The sequence below is a fragment of the Tenrec ecaudatus genome, chromosome 3, assembly GCF_050624435.1.
Source record: "Tenrec ecaudatus isolate mTenEca1 chromosome 3, mTenEca1.hap1, whole genome shotgun sequence".
NCBI lineage: Eukaryota > Metazoa > Chordata > Mammalia > Afrosoricida > Tenrecidae > Tenrec > Tenrec ecaudatus.
This window is the reverse complement of record NC_134532.1, coordinates 111,069,874-111,090,903: the sequence shown is the minus strand read 5'-3', so window position 1 is coordinate 111,090,903 and position 21,030 is coordinate 111,069,874. Positions and strand designations below refer to the sequence as shown.

The window sequence follows — 21,030 nt, the reverse complement described above, 5'->3', positions numbered from 1 at the left end:
GATAACCTAACTGCACTCAGATTTGCGTTTGAATTGAGTGTCGCTTTTGCAATGTATCTCAATAGCAACAGGAAAAAAGTGCGAGTGGGCCCACGTAGGTCCGTCTCCTGTCCTCTGACGCTCACCTGTAGCTTCTTCAGACCTCGGTTTCCTTCGTTCTTCTGTTCCAGAAAGTAGAGACCGGTAGTTGTGTGATCTCCGAGCGCGTTCCTAAGTTTTGAAGTCCCCAGAGGCTACGCACCAAACTAGCTTGGAGAGCGTTATCTTTATGAACCAAGTTATGCCAAGTCTCACCAGGTCATGGTCTTCAAACCCAATAAACGTATTCAGCAGGCGTCCTCAAACTACGGCCTGCAGGTCACATGTGGCCCGCCGAGGACATTTACCCTCCGGGTGTTTTTGCTCCCTTTGTTTTTTCACTTCAAAATAAGATATGTGCAGTGTGCATAGGAATTTGTTCATAGGTTTTTCTTTTTTAAACTATAGTCCAGCCCTCCAATGGGTCTGAGGGACAGAGAACTGACCCCCTGTTTAAAAAGTTTGAGGACCCCTGCACGGTGTTTGGTTTTATACGGGTAGTATCTATAACTGTACCCCTATGTAGTAGATACATGAACATATATGACACATAAAAACACATACTCATACCTATGCCTTTATGTGTAGTTTCACGTACACATTAAAAAAAACTTCACTGTCATTGAGTGGATGCTGACTCATAGCGACCCTATAGGACAGGGTAGAACAGCCTCTGTGAGTTTCCTAGACTGTAAACTCTTTATTGGGAGTAGAAAGCCCCTATTTCTTCCATGAAGATTGCTGGTGGTTTAGAACTGTTGACCTTGCGATTAGCAGCCCAACTCATAACCACTAGACCACCGGGGCTCCTGCACTGATACCTGCACCCTACATATTCAGATTCCACGCACAAAGCTTACATGGAATCTAAGTTGACTGACACAGTGGTTGGGGTAACGGGTTCACGCACAGTAAGAATTGAGGATGGTGTGGGACCCAGCTGTGGTTCCACTGTGCGTGGTGCTGCTATGGGCCGGAACTGACTGGATGACACCTACCAACATCTACTGAGATTATGTAAGTGTACATATCCACTTACGTAATCACATTTTTTTCCGGCAATTACTGCTATTAACTCAACTCATTATTTATATTAAAAAGTTATTGGTTGTTTATTGGAAAGTCAACCTTAATAGGGTCTCCCGTTTCTATCCGGCAAAGTCTAAAGAAATTGTATGCAGATTTGGATTAGGCTGCTCTTAAGCGTTATGTTTGCTTTGAATGAAAAGGTCTCCAAGGCAAAGAATTAGCTCTGCCGGTTGTCGGGGAACTTCATGCTGCAGCTCCTGCAATTAAACATGGGCTACAGGAGAGAAGCCAATCGGGCGGTGGGAGAGATTCTCCCCGGAGCTCCGGTTTGGGCCTCGGTCCAGTGCACGGCAGCCCCCCGAGCTCGCCCGTGCGCCCTGCGGCCCCAGCCCGCCGCTCCGGGACCCTGGCTCTCCTCCGACCCCGGGTGCCCTCGCCACCCCTCCCCCCTCCCCCTGCACCCCTTCTAGCCCCCGCCCCCGGGGAGGGCGTCGGGGAGATGGGTCGGGAGAGCACCAAGTGTGCCGAATCCCGAGCGAGTTGTGAAATCACAGCTGGGGTGGGGGGGACTCGCTCTGGTTCGTGCGGCCCGGGGGGGTGGGGGTGGGGTGGGGGGGCTTCCGAGGAGAGTCGAGGCCGGTCCAGCGCGGCCGGCTCCGTCCACACCTAAGACGGGTGGGGAGGAGGGACCCTGCTCGCGCTTTGTTTGTCCCGCCCCCTTCTTTTTTTCCGTCGGCGGACAGAAACCCGCCCCGCGCCCGCGTGTGCTCCGAGTGCAGAAGTGGCCACAAGGGCACGCCCTCCCGGGGACCCGCCCCGCGCCCGCCCCGCGCCGCGCGCTCGCTGGCCCCGGGCTGCCGGGCCGGGAGGCGGGGGAGCGGGGGGCGGGAGCGGGGGGCCGGGCCGGGGCGGCGGGGCAGGGCGTTTCCGCGCCGGCTGAGCCACCTGCCGCCGAGCGGCGCCGCGACGTGAGGACCAGGATGCCCCGGTAGCTCCGCGGGAGCCCCGCCGCCCGGGCACGATGATGCTCCTCAGACGGGGTCCCAGGCCGTGGCGCCGGCCGCTCCTGCCTGCCCCCGGGACCGGCCGCCGCTCGCCCCCGCCGCCGCCCCCGGTAAGCAGCAGCCCGCCAGTGGGCGCGGGGGCACGCGGGCCGGAAAGTTTGCGTCGGGCAACTTCGGCGCGGCCGCCTGGGCGGCGTCGCGGGGCCGCCGGCCAGCTCCGCGCAGGGGGTCGCCGGGCCGCCGGCGGGCGCGGGGTCCAGGGCGGGGGTCAGCGGGTCCCCGCGGGAGGCGTTCCGCCGCCCCCTCACCCAAATCCGAATTACGTTCCCGGAGCTGCGGCGGCGCGCCAGGGGGTCGCCGGAGCCCAGCCCCCCGGGGGGGGGGACACCAGAGGGGGGCGAGGAGAACCCGGCGGGCGCTCGGGGCCCCGCACGGAGGGGACGGAAAGCGCGTGCCGGCGCCCACCCGCGAGTGACTCACGCGTGTGCCGCTGGCGGTGAGTAACAGTCGCGCTGACTCAGTTGTTGTGGTCTGTGTGGATCCCTGGCGCGCAGGCGGAGGGGGAGGATGGAAGTGGACTGCAAATCAAGCCCCGGGAAGGAGAAAGTGCTGCGGGTAACCAGCCTGGGGATGGAGCCGGCTGGGACCCCTGAGCCCCATCTACCGAGGCCGACGGGGACAGACCGCCGCTTAAACCGAGCCTGCGGGGCTGTGCGCCCTGGGCCGGCGAGGCTGGGTGCTGTTTTCTTTCCTGCCCGCGAGCTGAGCCATTGCGTTAGCTCTAGAGAGAAGTTACCGCTTAACTGCAATTGCAAACAAAAACAAACAACCCACCCAAACGACCCACACCCATTGCAAAGTGAGCAATGTGGTCGTTTTGTCACTTTCACTTCCTGTTGGTTTCCACCCCCTAACCCGCCCCCCCTACACACACTCCTCTCTCTCTCTCTCTCTCTCTCTCTCTCTCTCTCTCTCTCTGATGGATGGATGGATGGATGGATGGATGGATGGATGGATGGATGGATGGATGGATGGATGCAGGAAATATTTAATTATGTTTTTTATGTGCCGCGCCCGAATGTTTGACAGAATGAGCAAGTCCATTTTGTTAGTGCCAAGGGAAAAAAGGGAAGACTCCCGAATCGTAGACAGGATTAAATAATTGGGGAGATCAGTTTTTTTCACTTAAAAAAAAGTACTTTATTATGTGGCACAGTTGATAGTCAAAGACAAACATTCAGACACCACCATACAAGGAACGCCTTCATCACACACCATTTCAAAGCAGGTTTTCTATGAAAGTCATTTACTATTTTGAGTAGCAATTGTGTGGATCCCAGCACTGACTTCCCTTCCTCAAAGTACCTGCTGTACACCCCGTTGTCTTTCCCGTCTGGTGCTCTGTACCATAGGCTGGTGTGCCATTTCATCCCAGCAGGAAGCTGGATGCTCTTTAAAAAGAAGTAGAAAATGAAGCCGCATGGTTTATTAGGTCCAATGACAGGAAAGCAAAGTGCTGGTGAGCCCTTGGCCTTTAGATAGTTACCTTAAGAAGCTTTACCTCTGTTAATAATGTGCTTTGGTATGAAAAATTGTGTGGCCAAAGACAAGTCTTATTTCCGTGTATTTTTACCTGTTCTGTTTCTTATGAAAAGTACGAGGGGGCAAAAGACCAAACCAATGATGTTTGAAGCCTGATAGCTCATGAAAGCTTTGTGGTGGGGACTTCTCACTACTACTCTTTCCGGGTATACCTGATCTTTTCTGAGATGACCAGTGTAGCTTATAGAAACATTTGGAGTCCATTAAGACTTGACAGCTAAACAGAAAGGTTCGTGGTTCAAGTCTACCCAGAAGCATCTCAGAGAAAACCTTGCTTTTCTCTGGTGGAGTAGAGGTATCTGCAGTAGGTCAACAGTTTGGAACCACCAGCCATTCCTTGAGAAAGCGAGCTACTGTAAAGAGTTGCAGTCTCAGAAAGCCACCCGGGCAGTTGTGCCCTGTCCTATATAGGGTTGCTAGCAGTCAGAATGGCAGTGAGTTTGGTTTGGGGAGTTTCTACTGAAACAGCACACAGTTCTACTCTTGTACACTTGGAGTTGTCATGAATCCTAATCAATAGCAACTGGTTTGGTTTCTGGTTGTTAGGAGCTCGTCGGCAAAAAAGGAAAAAAAAAAAACAAACCAACTGAGTTCTCAACCTTCAAATGGTAGATTGTCTGCCAGTATTTGTGAGTGAGAAGATACCAGGAGAGTGGAGGGAGGGTGGGGTCGAGAGGGGGAACCGATCACAGGATCTGCGTATAACCTCCTCCCTGGGGGATGGCCAAGAGAAAAGTGGGTGAAGGGAGACAACGGGCAGTGTAAGATATGACAAAATAATAATTTATAAATTATCAAGGGTTCATGAGGGAGTGGGGAGGGAAGGGAAAAATGAGCTGATATCGGGCTTAAGTGGAGAGCAAATGTTTTGAGAATGATGAGGGCAATGAATGTACAAATGTGCTTTACACAATTGATGTATGTATGGATTGTGATACGAGTTGTATGAGCCCTCAATAAAATGATTTTTTAAAAAGAAAAAAAACAAAAGAAAAAGGTTTGTTGACATGGATGTGTAGCTTCTTGAAGAAGACCTGGAGTCTGAAGCAGGAGAGAGTGAAAGTACGTGGCATCACTGCTGGCCCAGGCATGGCCTGCTGTCTGAGATGATGTTCTGGTAGCAGCAGCTCTGCTTGTCAGCATGTGGCCGAGTGGTTGCCAGTGCAGTCCAGGCCTCCCGCTGGCTTTTCTGTGTGCTAGGATGCAGCGTGGCGCGATGGTGGTGCCGGTGATGGTGCTTGTGAATTACCTTTGGACAGAAAGCCCTTGGAAAGGTGCCTTTCTTCATTTGAATTCATCCCTGCTTGGTTGGAGAAATTCTCCTCTAGGGGTTTGTGCCCTGGAAACAGCATTTGTGCTCTGCATAAGCTCTGTTTAAATCAAAACAAAAATAAAAAGTGGAAACAGAACAAGGTCACGCTGAGGGAATATTAGGTATCAAGCCTTCCCCCCTTTTCTCCCCCTCCCCCATGCCTAGAAATAAAACATACGAATGGCCTAGTCCAGGGGTCCTCAAACTTTTTAAACGGAGGACCAGTTCTCTATCCCTCAGACCCGTTGGAGGGCCGGACTATAGTTTTAAAAAAAGCTATGAACAAATTCCTATGCATACTGCACATATCTTACTTTGAAGTAAAAAAACAAACGGGACACACATACCTGGTCGGGCCGGATAAATGTCCTGGCGGGCCACAGTTTAAGGGTCCTAGTCCCATCATGGTAGGTTGGTTTAGAACAGGGGGGTTTTCATCCTTTGATGCTCCTGAACAATTTCTCATTTGACACTTGGCGCCCACTTTCCCCCCATCGTTGTGATTGCCATTGTGCTGTATGGACCTGAGTAATAGTGGTTTCAGAGCGCTTCCTGAGCACACAGCAGTTTTGTGGCTGTTGGCGATTGTCCTTCCACTATTGAAAAGACATTTGGTGTTTGGGTCTCACAGTAATTCTAGACAGGCTTATCCATTAATTACTAGACATCATTATCTTTCCAGCACTTAGGTGTTAGCTCTTTTAATAGAAACAATAAGCTAGTATCTGGGCAGGTAACTATTGAAGGAATTACATAGGGGAAAACCTGAGGCAAAGCGTGCATGGGTCTGAAATACCTGCCCGTCTCATAAACCTGTCTGGCAGTGGAATAGAAAGGAGCAGTTTATTTGGTTGGTGTGGACAAATAATTAGGACATCAGAATGCAGACCCAGCACAGCCATCCCTTAGTTCCGTGAACCTCGCTATTCAGAACTTAGTTATTCCATCTGTCTGAGCTTGTTTTACTCCCTTTTCACAGCAACGGACCAATTAGGCTGGCAGGATCTCAAACATCCTCTTCACCTGTAATCTTGCCATTTGGTTACTGTACCAGAGGGTGTGACATCCCACTGAGGAGTGTGGCCAACTTCAGTAATGGCTGCAGTAATGATTGGAAAATCTTCTGTTTTATGATCTTGGGAAATCAGTAGAATGGCAGTTTTACCTAATACTCATAATACCTGTTTACACCATCAGAAAGCAGTGGAAATTTACATAATGGGGTTAGCGACTCACAATAGATTTAATCTTCATACTCCTTCCTGTCATTCTTGTGCAAAACATTATGTACTGGCATTAGGACCTTAAAACCATTATACGATAGCTACCTTAGGCCAAACTACAGGCTTTATAAGCAAATTCGTAATAAACCAAACAGCATCATCTCATCCACATTTTAGAAGAATCTTCTCTGGTACTGTTGATATCGTAGTATTTGTTTTCTCTGTTTTTGTTTGTTTGTTTGTTTTTTTTAAAACAACCACCAGCCTTCTACCCTTTTGAGTTTTACTCAGTTTTTCATGTTGGAGTGAGTTTCAACCAGGGTAGTCTATGAAAAGATGCCCTTTAAGAAGACCCATGCAAGAAACTGCTTTCTGGCCTTAAGTCTCAGCATGGTTGTTTTCCCCCCAAGATCATGTGCAGATTTAAAAACTGAGAGACTGACATGCGAGCCCTTCTGGCAGACATTTTATGTATTTATGTTACTTGTGGTTTCATCTTCTTTTCGCTCCATCCTTTTCCCCCCTTTCATACCATCACCCATTTTTTTCTGTACTATTTTATTGGGAAAAGAAGAAAAATCCAACTAGACAGTTGTTCTTGGGTTGATACCGACTCATGGTGCCCCGACTCCCTGTCCCACTGTGCTTCAGAGCAGAATCACCCGTAGCATTTTCAGTGGATGTGACCTTAATGAATCGAATTGCCAGACCTTTTCTGTTGAGGTACCCCCTGGGTGAGTTTCAATTGATAGCTATATGATTAGTAGCCAAGGAAGAAAGGTTCATCAGTAACACTTTCAAAATCAGATCCGTTTGAACAAATGTGGTTCCTTTTAAGTATTGTGGAAGTGATGCAAACTGGTCTCTTTCATCCAGTCTCCTTGGGGCAGCTTCCAAAGAAGGAACTCACTAACCCTAGATTGCTTTGAATTGCCTTGTAAGAATTGTATGAATCTGAATGGGACCCTGGTGGCGTCGCGATAACAAGTTGGACCGAGATCCACAAGGTCTACAGTTCAAGACCACCAGGTGCTCCTCAGAAGAAAGGGCTTTCTACTTCCATAAAGAGTCACAATCTTGGAAACCTACAGGGACAGTTCTTCCCTGTCTTAGAGGGTCACCATGAGAAGGAATTGACTCATGGTAGTGAATTTGCTTTCTTGTTTAAGAATCTGAAGGACCTTTGGTGGTGTAGTGGGTTACACATTGAGCTACTAACCACAAGGTCAGTGATTTGAACCCACCATTGGCTTTGAAGGACAAACACGAGGCTGTAAAGATTTACAGTCTCAGAATCCAAAGGGACCATTCTGCTCTGCCCTACCGGGTCTCTGTGAGTGAATCGACTTGATGGCAGTGAGATTGTTATTTGTTTAGGTTCTCAGGTGGCAGACCTGAGGCATTTACGCTATGTACATCATGGAAAGAATTCCTCTTTTCTGCCGAATTCTCTCACGATTTTCTGAACTCTCTATTTCCTTGCTCTCTCCATCTCTACCAGAGTGAAAATACATGGATGGGCTTCAAAATGTCTGTGGAAAACTTCACTTTTTTGGGGGGCTTCTTACTATGTATTAGGTGGGATCTATTATCCTTTACTTACATGTTCCACAAACTTTTTGAAGCCCCAGTGTGGTTTGGTGAACACTACGAAGTTTAGTAAATCTCTTTACTCTGGGAGCTTCCTATTTCATGAACTCAGAAATGATGTCATTTCATTTGTAGGTTATTTTTATTTCAATTACAAGTTTATCATAAAGAGAATAGAAAGCTATTTGGCATTTCTTTTGGTAAGTTAAATTTCTGTATGGGATCCACGTATTGGTGAGAAGTGATGTATGCATGTAATTTGTCCTTTAAGTCAAGCCCCTTGAAGAGGCTTTCTCGGAATAGATGCACGGCCCAGAAAATAGGAAGCAGTAAAAAGAGAGACAGAGATGAGATTAGAGATGAACACTGTTTCCCCAGCCTGTGAGCAAAACCAGAAAGTGGCAAGACCCATTGGACCTGTGTCAGGAAATTGACCTCTGAGCCGACCTCGGGCATGAAGAGCATCTTGAAGCGTGGCAGTGGTGGGACCAGCACTCAGTCACCTGAGGTCTGAGCACAACAAAAGCGACAGCCGCTCCATGGGCAACAGTTGCAGATTGTGTAGAATTCAGTCGTTCCATCCTACTGAGATCTGTGCAGCCGGTACCACCATTCATTAGAACATACTCTTCTTTTTCGCTCTCACTGTTCCTAGCTCGCCGTTCCCCTCCAGCCTCCCTGCCGTACGTACTCAAGAGGCATGCATCAAGGAGACTGCCGCGCTTCCATAATTAACTACCCAGAACGCATTTGTTTAAACAGCAGACATACTCCACATGATGGCTGTGTAGCTTTACCTGCCCTAGATGTCACATGCAGAACACCAGTCAAGCAACAATGCTAACAACAACAAAGTAAAACAAAAACCTCAATAGAAAAAGAAAGTAGAAAATACTAAAAATTAGAGCAAATTTAAAACGAGCCTAAGGAAGATCAATGATAGGGAGTTAATTTCTGACCTAACTCTATCTGTGATGGATGATCCATTTTCCAGTGCATTCTGCGTGGGAGCAAGACTTTTCACATCCCTGGTCTGCGGTCAGAGGGCATTCACCAGAGGCTGAATCCATGTGTATTTCTCCTTCAATTTTTTTTAATGAAACAATTTTTAAATGGGTCAAAAGGGGGGTCTTAAGATGTTTTACTAAATTGACTAGATATATTTGTCTTGTTCTAATTTTGTTTCTTCCTTTTAAGGAATGAGTTGAAACAGGTAAAAATCTTAGAATCAACTTTATTCTTGGTTGCTTTCTTGTAGTTGTTTTAAAAATGGTGCTGCGAAGGTCAGACTTACTTCCATTCTCCAGCATTTTTACCAATTCTGACCCTACCAGATCACCCCACAGCACTGCTACTCTGCCGGGTTCAATAATTTATTGCAAAGACCACACAAAACCAGCAAACTATACTCCCAGTTATGGGGCTTATTAGGGAAGGGATAGGTCAAGTCAGGATCAGAAACAATCCTTTGGTCAGGACAGCTTTTGGGCCAAGTGTGAAGGCAGGCTAATTTTTGGGTCCTCAGCCCTTTGGCATGGTCTTCCCATAAGGAGGGTCCTGGGAACCTTCTCCCCTGCCCCCTCCCCCCTGCTTTTACCTTCCTCGTGGTGAGCCACACTGAATCCTGCCAGTGCTCTGTGATGCTTCTACCACTATTGGATCCCCAAGGCTTTTCACCCACAGGCCTGTGGTCTTGCTGCTTTCCTCATCATTGCATGTGGCTGTGTGAGTCTGAAGAGGGACTTATGGACTGCTATTGGACTTCTGGACTAGAGTTGGGCTGGGATGTTTTATTGATGCACAATTACTTTTTGATACAAAACTCTTTTTTACACATAGATGAGTGTCTCTGGATTTGCTTCTCTCATCAACCCCGCCTAACACAGATATTAAAAGGACCATGGACTGCTAAAAGAACAAGCAGATCTGTCTCGGAAGAAGCACAGTCAGAATGCACCTCAGAGGCGAGTTTGGCGAGATACCATCTCACACACGTTGGACGTGTTACAGGGGAGACCAGTCGTGGTGCAGGAGAAGGACAACATCCTTGTTAAAGTGGAAGGTCATCAAAAGAGAGGAGGACCCTCCATGAGATCGAGTAGCCACAGTGGCTGCAACAGGGGCTGAAACAGCAACAGTGAGGACGGTGCAAGACTGGGCAGGCTTTCGTTGTGCATAAGTTGCTCTGAGTCAGAACCCGTTCCGTGACACCCAACACCAGTCACTGCCCAAATATCATGCATGAATCACAACGACTACAGCTAGAAAGGCCATGCTAAATAACTCACCACATGGTGAGTCGTGTCTTTATAATGAACCCTTTTCCCAAAATCACATTTCTGGGCCCTAAAGGTAGCTTAGTTTCAACTGTTTGAGCAGCATAGTCAATAATAAGTGACCCAAATCTAACCAAAGAAAGAAGACAGTATTTTTGATAAATCGTTGATGATGTTTTTCTCAGTGTGTCTGCATATATCTGTGCAGGAACAGGGTGGAGTGTCCCTTTTGTTAATTTTTTTATCGATTTGTTTGTTTTTGGCATGGGTTTACCTAGTGGACAGAATGGGATATTTGCAGAGGGGATTTAAAAAGATAGTAACAAATAAATACAACCATTTATTTTGTGAGGGAGACTGACAGTAATGTGACTATAAACTTGGGGAAAAAAAAGTTTTTTCTGAAAAGTCTTTGACAAATAGATCAATCCAACATTGGCCCTTGGATAGGAATGAGTATTTGTGATGCATTGTGCACTTGGTAAGCTTATTTCTTCCGGTCTGCTTTGGCAATATTTCAAGTATTATGTAATAAAACAAACTTACTTTTCAGGAGAAACCGTGATTTCTTCTGACCTTATAAATCAGCTTTTATAAGTTTGTCATTATTGTAGCAATGCAAGCCAGTTGTGAAACTTAGGTATGGTCCTTCCAGAGACCAGGCTCCGCCAGTTTCCTGTCCTTTCAGTTGTGCTATGTGAACTTTCAGTGCATGCTCTGTGACCATTTGCAGTAAGTTAGCATCCCATTCAGCAGCTCGTACACAGGGTAATGCAGTATGTCAGGGGTCTCTCCACTTCCACCCCCGCCTTCCTGCTTCCACCCCGTGTCCTTGCTCCTTGTCTCCTCAGCTTTGTTTGGGGACAGAGGTGTCCAGATTTGGTCTCCTATTGTTCTAAGGCGCCTCTTCCTCACAGGTGTTCTGGGTTATTTGTGGACCAATCTATTATTTGGTTGCAAAGTGGCTTCTAGAAATGGCTTCAGTTACAAGTTAAAGGGGTGTCTTAGCGCTATAGTCTCGGGGATTCCTTTAGACTTTATCAGTCAAATCAGTGTACACCTGTACCTGGTCTGATTGAACCATTGAGCTGTGTAACATGTGGATGATGTGCCAAACTGTTAAAAAAATAAAGAGCTGTACAGTCTCTACCGCATTCAGTTTTAGAATATTTTCTTCCTTGTACTCACTGTTATTTGTGTATTTTTTTTTCTCTTTTCAATTTTGGCAAAGAACACACCTAACACAACATTCTCCAATTCACTGACTTTTCCGTGCATCATTCGGTGCCGTTGATTAGACTCTCCGTGTTGCCCAACCACTATTGATAGCCCTTTCCAAATTGTTCCACCACCGTTGGCAGCCACTCCATGGCCCTAAGCTGGTTCTCGTATTCAGTAGTCCTGTGCCATTGCTTCCTCAGGAAGGTTTTCTGCCCCTTCCCAGGACTGTGTGAGCTTGCTGGAGCCCCTGGTTCTGTCTTCCCCTGTGAGTGATTATACTCTGCTGCTGCTGAGGCAAGAAGGTGTGGTTAGTTTCTCTCTTGGTTGGAGGAATGTTGCTTTGTGCTGGCGGTGGTTTTGTTTCGCTCCATGCGGAGCTCTGCTTCCTCTTCCTCTGTAGAGTGCCTTTCTGCTTTCAGGTTATTTTCATGGTGGGTTTGTGGTGCATTCCGTGACTTTGCTCCAGGCTGGCGGCCGAGCAGGATTTCCTCTAACTAGTGGGTGTGGTATGCTGTGAGTCAGACTGTTGGGGCGGCGGGAAGTTTGGAGTTTTTTGCGTGTAGGTAGGATGGGTCACATCCACTGTCACTTCTCTGAGGTCAGCCATGGATGTCTTCCTTACTGGATTGAGTGGAGATGGGGGAGCAGACTCTTCCCCTGATGCTGGGTGACAAGTGTTGGGTGGTCAGGGTTTCTTCACAGCCCTGTGGGACTAGGGGGCCCTTCCTTGCTGGTGCAAGCAGTGAGTACCTGCTCTGGAGATGAGCTCCCACGCTCTCCCCACCTGCTGCGGCAGACTGCTGGGATCCACCTGTTGTGCTGGCGTCTCAGGAGGTGCTGGAGAATCGTGTCAAATACAGCTTGCAGGGGTTGTTGGCGGGTTGGGTGGGGTTGCGGCCACGTGGACATTGGATGTTGGCGCTGGAATGTCCTTGTTTCTTGGCAGAGGTACCGTTGGCTCCTGTAAGGATGTGACTGGAGCTGTTGGGAGGGGAGGTGTTGTCTACCTGGTCACCTGGGTGTGAGAGCATTCTCACTGGTTGCTGGATTGCTGGGTGGTTGGAGCCTGCCTCTCCCGAGGATGTGGTGGGCGGGCCGGACTTGCATGGCTAAAGTGAGCAGCTGTGCCTCAGGGTGGGGCTCATGGATAAGGCTGGGCGTTCACACCTTAGCCCCAGCTCTGTGTAGCCCAGGGCACATGTTAACAGGTGGCAGACAAGGTGGAGTTCTTTCCCAGGGTTACTTTTAGCTGAGTGGGGTGACTTTTTACTGAGGGACTCTGTATAAATGGCTGGGTGTTTCCACTAATAAGCCAGCCCCACGCCAGTGCCTAGCTCCCTCCCTCCTTGCATTTATCAGCGGGGCTGGGGCGCTCTTTCACCTGCAGCCTCCCTTCCCCTCCAGCTGTTGTGGCTCTAAGTATACGCTGTAGTCTCCTGATTCTACGTCCAGAAGAAGCAGTCTGCTCCGCTTGCTCTAGGGCAAGGGTGGAGAGCCTGTTTTTCTGCCTAGGGACCTTCGGGCCTTTACGAAGGCCATACAACGTTATCTCCATAAACATTAGCCTGCTATGGTTGGTCAGACATTTAATGAGGTCCACCCGTAATGTCATGGATATTATGCTTCATAAAGTAGAGGGGCAGCAAAAATCGAGGAAGACCCTTGGCAAGATGAATTGACACCGTGGCTGCACTGTTGTACATAGAGTCACGATGAGTCGGTACTGCCACCGTGATGACGACAACAACAACTACAGTGCAGTGGCAGGAACTGCTTCTCTGGTGAAAGGGTGTGACGGTAGCTGGTATTGATAATTTCATGGGCCCGATACGGCCTGCTTGGGAGAAAGATGGACTTTCTACTCTCATGCAGAGTTGCAGCCTTGCAAACTCCCAGGAGCAGTTAGTTCTACCTTGTCCGGCAGGGTTGCTGTGAGTCAGCATCAATGCAGTGGCAGTGAGTTTGGTTTGGTTTCATGCAGCCTACTGTCAGCATGCTCCTCATCCCTGCCCGAGGGACTTCCCCAGGATTCACTAGTTTCAAAGGATACCATTTCTGTTAGCCTGGGTTGACTAGAGAAACATATTCAAAGACATTCGTGTGTCTAAGAAAGAGCTTTCCCCCTCCAGGAACACAAACAACAGAAACCTTAGGGGAAGGGAGACAGTGGTCGGTGTAAGATATGAAAACAATAATAATTTATAATTTATCAAGGGGTCATAGGGTGGGGTGTTGGGGGAGAGGAGCTGATATCAAGGGCTCAATAGAGAGTAAATGTCTAGAAAAGAATGATGGCAACATCTGTACAAATATGCTTGATACAGTTGATGTATGGATTGTGATAAGAGTTGTAAGAGTCCCCAATAAAATGATCTTTTAATTTAAAAAGACCAGAAAGAGCTTTATATCAAAGAATATTTGTGTATTGAGAAAACATCCCAGTCCAGATCAAGTCCATCAGTCCGATATTAGCCCATATGTATGATATCAATCTGTGAATTCCTCTTCAGACTCACAAACACATGCAATGATGCCAGATGCAGGAAGATCACAGGCCAGTGGGTGGAAAGTCTTGTGGATTCAGTGGCTGTGGAAGCATCTCAGAACTGACTTGGGTTTCCATGTGGCTCTTCCAGCCCCAGGGCTCTGGCTCCTTAAGTATGGCTCCATGTGGCTTGTCACAGGGAGAGTGTGTGTCTCGCTTCCAGAGAGGAAGACAGGAGTTCCCAGAATCCACAGGAGACGGCCATACCCACACAGAGGCATGATTGACTATGACCTGATTGACAGGCTAGACTCCACCCCTTCACTCAAGTTGACTGTAGGCTATGTAACTGCCACACCATTCCTGAGTTGCTCCCCAGAGTGCTTTGCTTCTGATCATTGGCCTGCCCACCTTGCTGTGCCTTTCCAATGCTGTTTTCACTGCCTCTTGCACCAGCTGCCCTCTTTGTGCTGTTCTCCAGCCTTCCTCGCTTTGGGCTGTTGTAAGGAGCCTTCCCCAGATGACTGTGCTGCCCTGTCTCTGGCCTCGTCCAGCCTCTTCTTCCAGTTGGTGTTCAGTTTCTTTCTACAGCTTTCTGTTTGGTGCTCTTGGGCCCCAGGTCATTCTTGTGTGTGTCTCTTTTCCTTACCTTCTCACCTCTTTGTTGTTGGGAGGCCTTATGGTGTGTGTAGCCAAGGTGCCATATTGACCCAGGTTCATTTGGGGCCCTCTCTCTTTACTCGTTCTGTTGTACGTAGGGGCAAGGGGAAGCCTGCCCCTAGCACATCATCACGGGCCCGGTAGGCGCAATTGTACAGCAATAATAAGTAAAGATTATAGTAAAGTCATAGAGAGCATGAGAGGTAAAAGAGAGGTTGAACTAATGGAGTCAGACACATTTCATCGTAGCATGCTTCCCTCAGCCCCCCCTTGGTGGCCCACGTGGAGAGAGAGAGAGATTTAATGCTAACCAAGGCTTTTATATTCTCGGGGGGCATGCAAGCCCCCTAATTATAGGTGAAGACATATGTCACAGGAAGGGATTGTGCTATAGGTAATACAGTGATGGAAGGGGTGGTCTAGGGGTATAGATGCAATAGGAAGAGGAGGGATTGGGGATATACATGTGGCAAGATGGGCACATCCTAGATACAGGATGGCAGCCTAACTTTGGATGTCACAGAGTCGGTTTGACTTGTTCCCTGGCACCAATATCGGAAGGGTGTGAACTCCACTTACAGGAACCCAATCAATGACTGCACCTCTTCAGGGAGGAGTAACCTGTTGTCATTAACAGCAGGGAGCAGGGCCTACCTTAGTCTGGTGACTGACTGTCTTCAGGGAGGATGTCTGTAAGCATCTGACCTCCCCCTATATGCTAGCAAAAGGCCCCTAAGTTTGGCATGTCTTTGGGGGACACAAAGCTGGGGAAAGTCTCTCTATAATCCCATTCACAGGGTTACTGTGAGCCCGGCTGCGCTGGACCAGTGCTTTCTATTTCCTCACCCACCCCCTTCATCCTGTACTGTTCCCAGGCTGCAGTGTCTCTCCTACCAAACCCTTTCCTCAGTCTCCTGACTTCCACTCATCTTCCCAGACTCAGTTCCAGTAAACCCTCCCCACTTCAGTTTTGATGAGACCTCTGCAAGTATCTGCAAGCATAATTAATCACCCTTTTCCCTTCAACCCCACAGTACTTAAAGCGCTTACTGCATTCTGCCATGCATTATGGTCAGTTGTGTTCATATGATTGTCCCCCCTGGATTCTCAGCACTTTGTGATAAAGAACTATTTTTTTCTTCATCTCTATTGCCTCTGCTCTGACTCCACAAAAAACTTCCCCAAAGCCCGAACTTGCTGCCATCAAGTGGATTCCGATGAATAGTGACCCAGTGACCCTGTAGGGCAGAGTGGAATTGCCCCGCTGTGGGTTCCTGAGGCTATAAATCTTTATAAGAGCAAACAGCCTCGTTTTCCTCCATTGGCAAGGCTGATGGTTTTGAACTACTGACTTTGCAGTTAGTAGTCCAGTGCATAGCTCCGTGGCTCACAGTGGGTACATAACGAATGTTTGTTGATTAGTAAATTAAGGGATAATAAAGGAGGAACTATTTCATAGAGTTCTTTAAAGTAGTGTTATTTTCAGGTCTTACCTTTTCAATTGAATCCTATCATCTTCACTGGGGTTGGGAGTGGAAGCTTCACTTTCTGTGATAGTCGCATTGAATAGTGGAAGCTTTTTTAAAAAGTTATCCAAAATAACATAATATGTGCTGTATTTTCTAATAAAGGCAGATAGTGGTCCTAAATGGTTACATTTTGCTAAATGGTTTACTTCGGATGTGCTTTCAAATCAGGATGTTTAAAGGATACAATTAGCATAATTTAATGAAACAAATGCTGTAAGGACAGTCAGGCTCATAAGTATTTCCTTGGCCGTTCTTAAAGTGTGGTATTGATTTAGGGCACTTGTTTATCTGAGGGAAAGGCAGCATAACTCTCCGTAGAGAATGAACTTTCCTAAATGGAATTCTCAGAGCATTAGATTGTATTTGTTTTAGATTCATGAAATGCTGCTTTCTGATTGCCAAAAATTATTAGCATTCGTACTAAAAATGTAAGCATGAAAATGTAAATAATTTAGACGACTAATTGAAAAATCAGTTATAAAAATGTTTATTTGTAATATACAACTCTGGGGAAAATGCAAAACTAACCTTTTGGCAAGTAAATCAAACAAGATCGGTAGTTTTCGGTATCAAGAAACCTGCAGCTCCATTGCAACCACGGCTCCTCCACTCCCGTTCCTGGCGGGGCGTCCTGTGCTTGGAGCTGGGAGGCCATCGTGCACTGGCCAGCTGATGCTCGAGCGTCAGCTAAGAAAGGCCCACCGGCTGCATAGCAGTTTGAGAAATGCTGCTGGATGGATGTTCAGTGGATGGATAGCCCTCTGCAGTCATTGCCATCCCTCCATTATCAACATACAATGATAGAGTCGGAAGTTTCGAGTGTGAAGAGGGACTTTGTGTAAGTCTGGAAGGCCCACGCAGGCATTCGGACCGCCGTCATAGTTGTGGGTTCTATAGGAGTCCTTGGGTGGTGCTGTGGAATGTTCCAAGCTTGGTGGTTTCAAGCAACCAAAGGTGCCTCAGAAGACAGACCTGATAGTCTGTGTCCAGTAGGTCATGTACTTAAAATGCTACAAAAGGGTACGTAAAAGTACTGCTACAAAATCTCAGCAACTTTATTACACAAAATAGCAACAGCTATTATTTCTCTATTCCTGAATCTATATACAGGCATTTAAAAAATCTTTTTGTGAATTATGTGAAGGACTTCAGAGCAGATAAGCAGTTTGTGTGCAACACTTGGTACACATTTTGCTAAATCTCATTTGTTGCTTTCTCCTCAGAGATGTCACTTTGAGGATTAAGGTATGCCTTCCTGATTCAGGCCATGGCAGGTTGTTTTTTTTTTTTAATCACTTTATTAGGGGCACATACAACTCTTACCACAATCCATACATACATCAATTGTGTAAAGCACATTCATTCATTGCCCTCATCATTCTCAAAACACTTGCTGTCCACTTAAGCCCCGGCATCAGCTTCTCATTTTATCCCTCCCTCCCTGCTGCCTCCTCCCTCATAAACCCTTGATAATTTATAAATTATTATTTTGTTATATCTTACATTGTCTGATGTCTCCATTCACCCACTTTTCTGTTGTCCATTCCCCAGGGAGGAAGTTATATGTAGATCCTTGTAATCGGTTCCCCCTTTCCACCTTCCCTCTACCCTGCTGGTATCACCACTCTCACCACTGGTCCTGAAGGGATCATCTAGATTCACTGTGTTTCCAGTTCCTATATGTACCAGTGTCCATTCTCTGGTCTAGCCCAGGCCATGGCAGTTTTAACGGTCTCATATGCATGTGAAAGCTGGACAATAGATACGTGTGTTAGACTTTGTTCTCAAGGGAAGCAGAACCTCTCTCACACACACACATACACACACACACACACGCATGCACACAAAGAAATATAATGGCTCCTACAGTGGTAGTAGCAGGTAAGTCTAGCCCGATTAAGGTCTGTGGATCAGATGCTAAGCTGGAAGCTTCTCCTGATTCTTGTCATTGTAGATCTAGGAGGCAGTAAGGCCACAGGCTGGTGATTGCAAAACTGGATGAATCCAAGGTCAGGTGGGCAGGCTGCTGATGACTCCCAGTTCCACATCATGTGGTGGACTGTGGGCTTATGTCCGAAGAACTGGGGGTCATCAGCCAGATGTAGGTGGCAGAGCTAGCAGGAAGGCAACAAGCCCCTCCCAGTATCTACTTAGGTAGGAAGTATGCCAGACCTCTGAGGGAATGTTGTCAGGGATGGGACCTGAGTAAGGGGTTACATTCCACCCTAATCTTTTTTCCTTTGTAATTAGCATTTTATTGGTGATTTTGAGAGCAGTACAGAGACTTTATGAACAATTTGTATACAATTCTTAATGTGTCTACCAAAAATCCTAAAAGGGCATGTAGACACAATTTGTTTCTAAATCCCAGTGACTTTCCAACTTTAAATTTGGAGGCAAATTTTTAAAAAGAGGTTATCAAGTACCATCATCTTTAAATGTTGATAAGCCATCACATTGTAAGTCCTACTCATTCACAATTTAATGTCACACACGCTACACACAGATGTTCAACCATTTACAGCACATAACAAAGTTATCAGGACAACTGGACTACCACGACCAAAGGTATTACAGAATGCACACGTTTCTGGCAGTGTCTTGGTTCCTAGGATCATCGGAAATAGGTGTTTTCTGAAGGTTTTAGGCTACCCCTGTGAAGGGGTCTTCCCCCAAAGGGGTCGGGACCCATAGGTTGAGAACCACTGTGCTAGAGGGAAGCGAGCAATCTGGTACATGTGTTCAAAGTGATGGATGAAATTAATGAGTGCACGAACAGCCACTGGCCACAAAGTCACGCTTACTGGATGCACAGGAAAAACTCAAGGGCGAGCGTGAAGGTCAGTGAAGAGTGCAGCATCTTCCTATGGTTGGCCCCGTGGTTCAGCCCTAGGCCCGGGGAGGGTGAGGGAAGGAAGACACTGAGGAATCAGGGAAGAGCAGTCATGTGGTGAGTTCCACTTTTTGCGAACAAAGTACTGTGACCAGTGACGAAGAGAAGCGGGAGAAGGAAGGACAGGTCAGGAGACAGCATCCTGTTACAGTAGGCTTGCTGCTTCTCGGAATGGCCATGGAACTATGGATGTGATTTGCCTCCCATCTAAGCTCAGCATTAGAGCTACGGTCAGGTGTGTATACTTACCTCTGTTTTCCTTCCTCGAACCTTTAAAAAGAAGAATTCTATGTCTATTTATTGGTTAGAGTAGGATATGTTGCTGAAACAAAAAGACCTCACAATAATGAAATTTCTGTGTTCTCTAAGCCAGGATCCCCCCCCCCCCCCCCCGCCCATCTTTCAGGTAACAGATCTGAGGTGAATTTTTCAGCTCACCAGGACCTCAGCCCCATATAGTCATTTGGAACAGAATGACCAGCTCCTCTGCCATCTTCAACATGTGGCTTCCAAAGTCAAAAGAGCTTAGAATTATTTTAGGCTTGTAAGGTGTTACGGACTAGGCCTGGAGGTGTTACATAACACATGTGCTCATATTCCATTGAATATTTCATTGAATGTGTCACGTGGCCACATTTAGCTAGCTGCGGTGTTGTGGGGTGAGAAATGTAGTCCTGGCTGGGAGTCCTACCCCCACTAAACACTGGTTGTCATGAAAAAAAGGGCAGAGTGGATTTTAATGGACATTTAGCTGTTTCTTTTTCAGTCCCACTAGCTAGACATGGGAGAGTGGGTTGGTTTTTTGATCGCATTGAATTTCCTGGGCCCTATTGCGGCCTTGCTTCACTGTTCCTCAGCAGTAGCTATTTTGAGGGAAACTGTATTTATCCCCAGGAAAGTTTAAAAAAGAAAGAGAAATTCAGCATTTTTAATTTGGCAGGAACAGGAAGACTTGACACCTTGCCCCTTTCATTATAAGTTGCCCTCTGGGCTGTAACTTAATAGGAAGGGTGTAGCCTTACTTGTTCAGTCTTAGGTAAGGAGGAGGGCGGATATCCATTCTTAGACGTTGAGGCCAAAATTCAAGTTTATGTCATCTCACCTCTCTGACAAGGAAGAGAGGGAGCGCAGCTCACAGAAGACACTGACACCTGGTTTTAGCAAAGGACTTCCTTTAGAGGAGTCAGGGCGATTAATAGATAATGAAGCAGTGACAAAATTTGTAAAATGATTATTCAAGTTTAGCATATGAGTTTATTGGCACTTTAGACTGTCCTGTTAAGAATTGTCTAAAAAAGGAAATTTCAGGGGGCAGTGGGGAGGGTAAAAAGATGAGCTGATACCAAGGGCTCAAATAGAATATAAATGTTTAGAAAATAATGATGGCAACAGATGTACAAATATGTTTGATACAGTTGGTGTATGGATTGTTATAAGAGCTGTAAGAGCCCCCAATAAAATGGTCTTTAAAATAAAGTAAATACAATAGGAGATCTTAAATAAATATTTGTTTTAATTGCTAGTGTGTGCCACCTAGTCATTCCAGACTAATAGCGACCCTGTTCACAGCAGAACAAAATGCAGCCTCATCCAGCGCTTTCCTCACAGTTGTGATGTGTGACCTGTTACTGGAACCACTGCGTCAGGCCACCTTGCCAAGGGTCTTCCTCTTCTCTGCTGCGCTTCTACTTTAGCAAACGTGATGTATTTTTCCAGGGACTGGTCCCTCCGGCTAACATGTCCAAAGTAGATGAGACAGAGTTTCACCATCCTCGCTTCTAGGGAGCTTTCTGGCTGTATTTTCTCCAAGAAGGCTTGTTTAGTCTTCTGGCATTCCATAGTGCTTTCAGTATTTGTCCCCAACATCATAATTCATATACATCAGTCCTTCTCTGGTCTTCGTGTTCATTATCCAGCTTTCACAGACACGGCCCCGGATTGGGCTAGGGGCACCTGAGACTTCCAAGTGAGCTTCACAAGTACTTCCTGAGTCTTTACATGTGGTTGATGCCAGGTCTTTTTTTTAGATCATTTTATTGGGCACTCTTACAACTCCATACATCAGTTGTATCTGACATATTAATACATATATTCCATCATTCTTTTCTAGACATTTACATTCCTTTGA

General features: G+C 46.9%; 1 protein-coding gene across 1 annotated transcript in view; it reads left to right on the top strand.

Moving 5' to 3' along the window:
- The first annotated feature begins 1,964 nt into the window (after positions 1-1,964).
- The window catches only part of MCUB (mitochondrial calcium uniporter dominant negative subunit beta), a 107,286-nt gene continuing 88,220 nt past the window's right edge, over positions 1,965-21,030 (top strand). Inside the window, exon 1 of the mRNA XM_075543937.1 lies at positions 1,965-2,221. Coding sequence (XP_075400052.1) covers positions 2,129-2,221 — 93 coding nt within the window. The 5' untranslated portion in view covers positions 1,965-2,128. The remainder of the gene's footprint in view (positions 2,222-21,030) is intronic.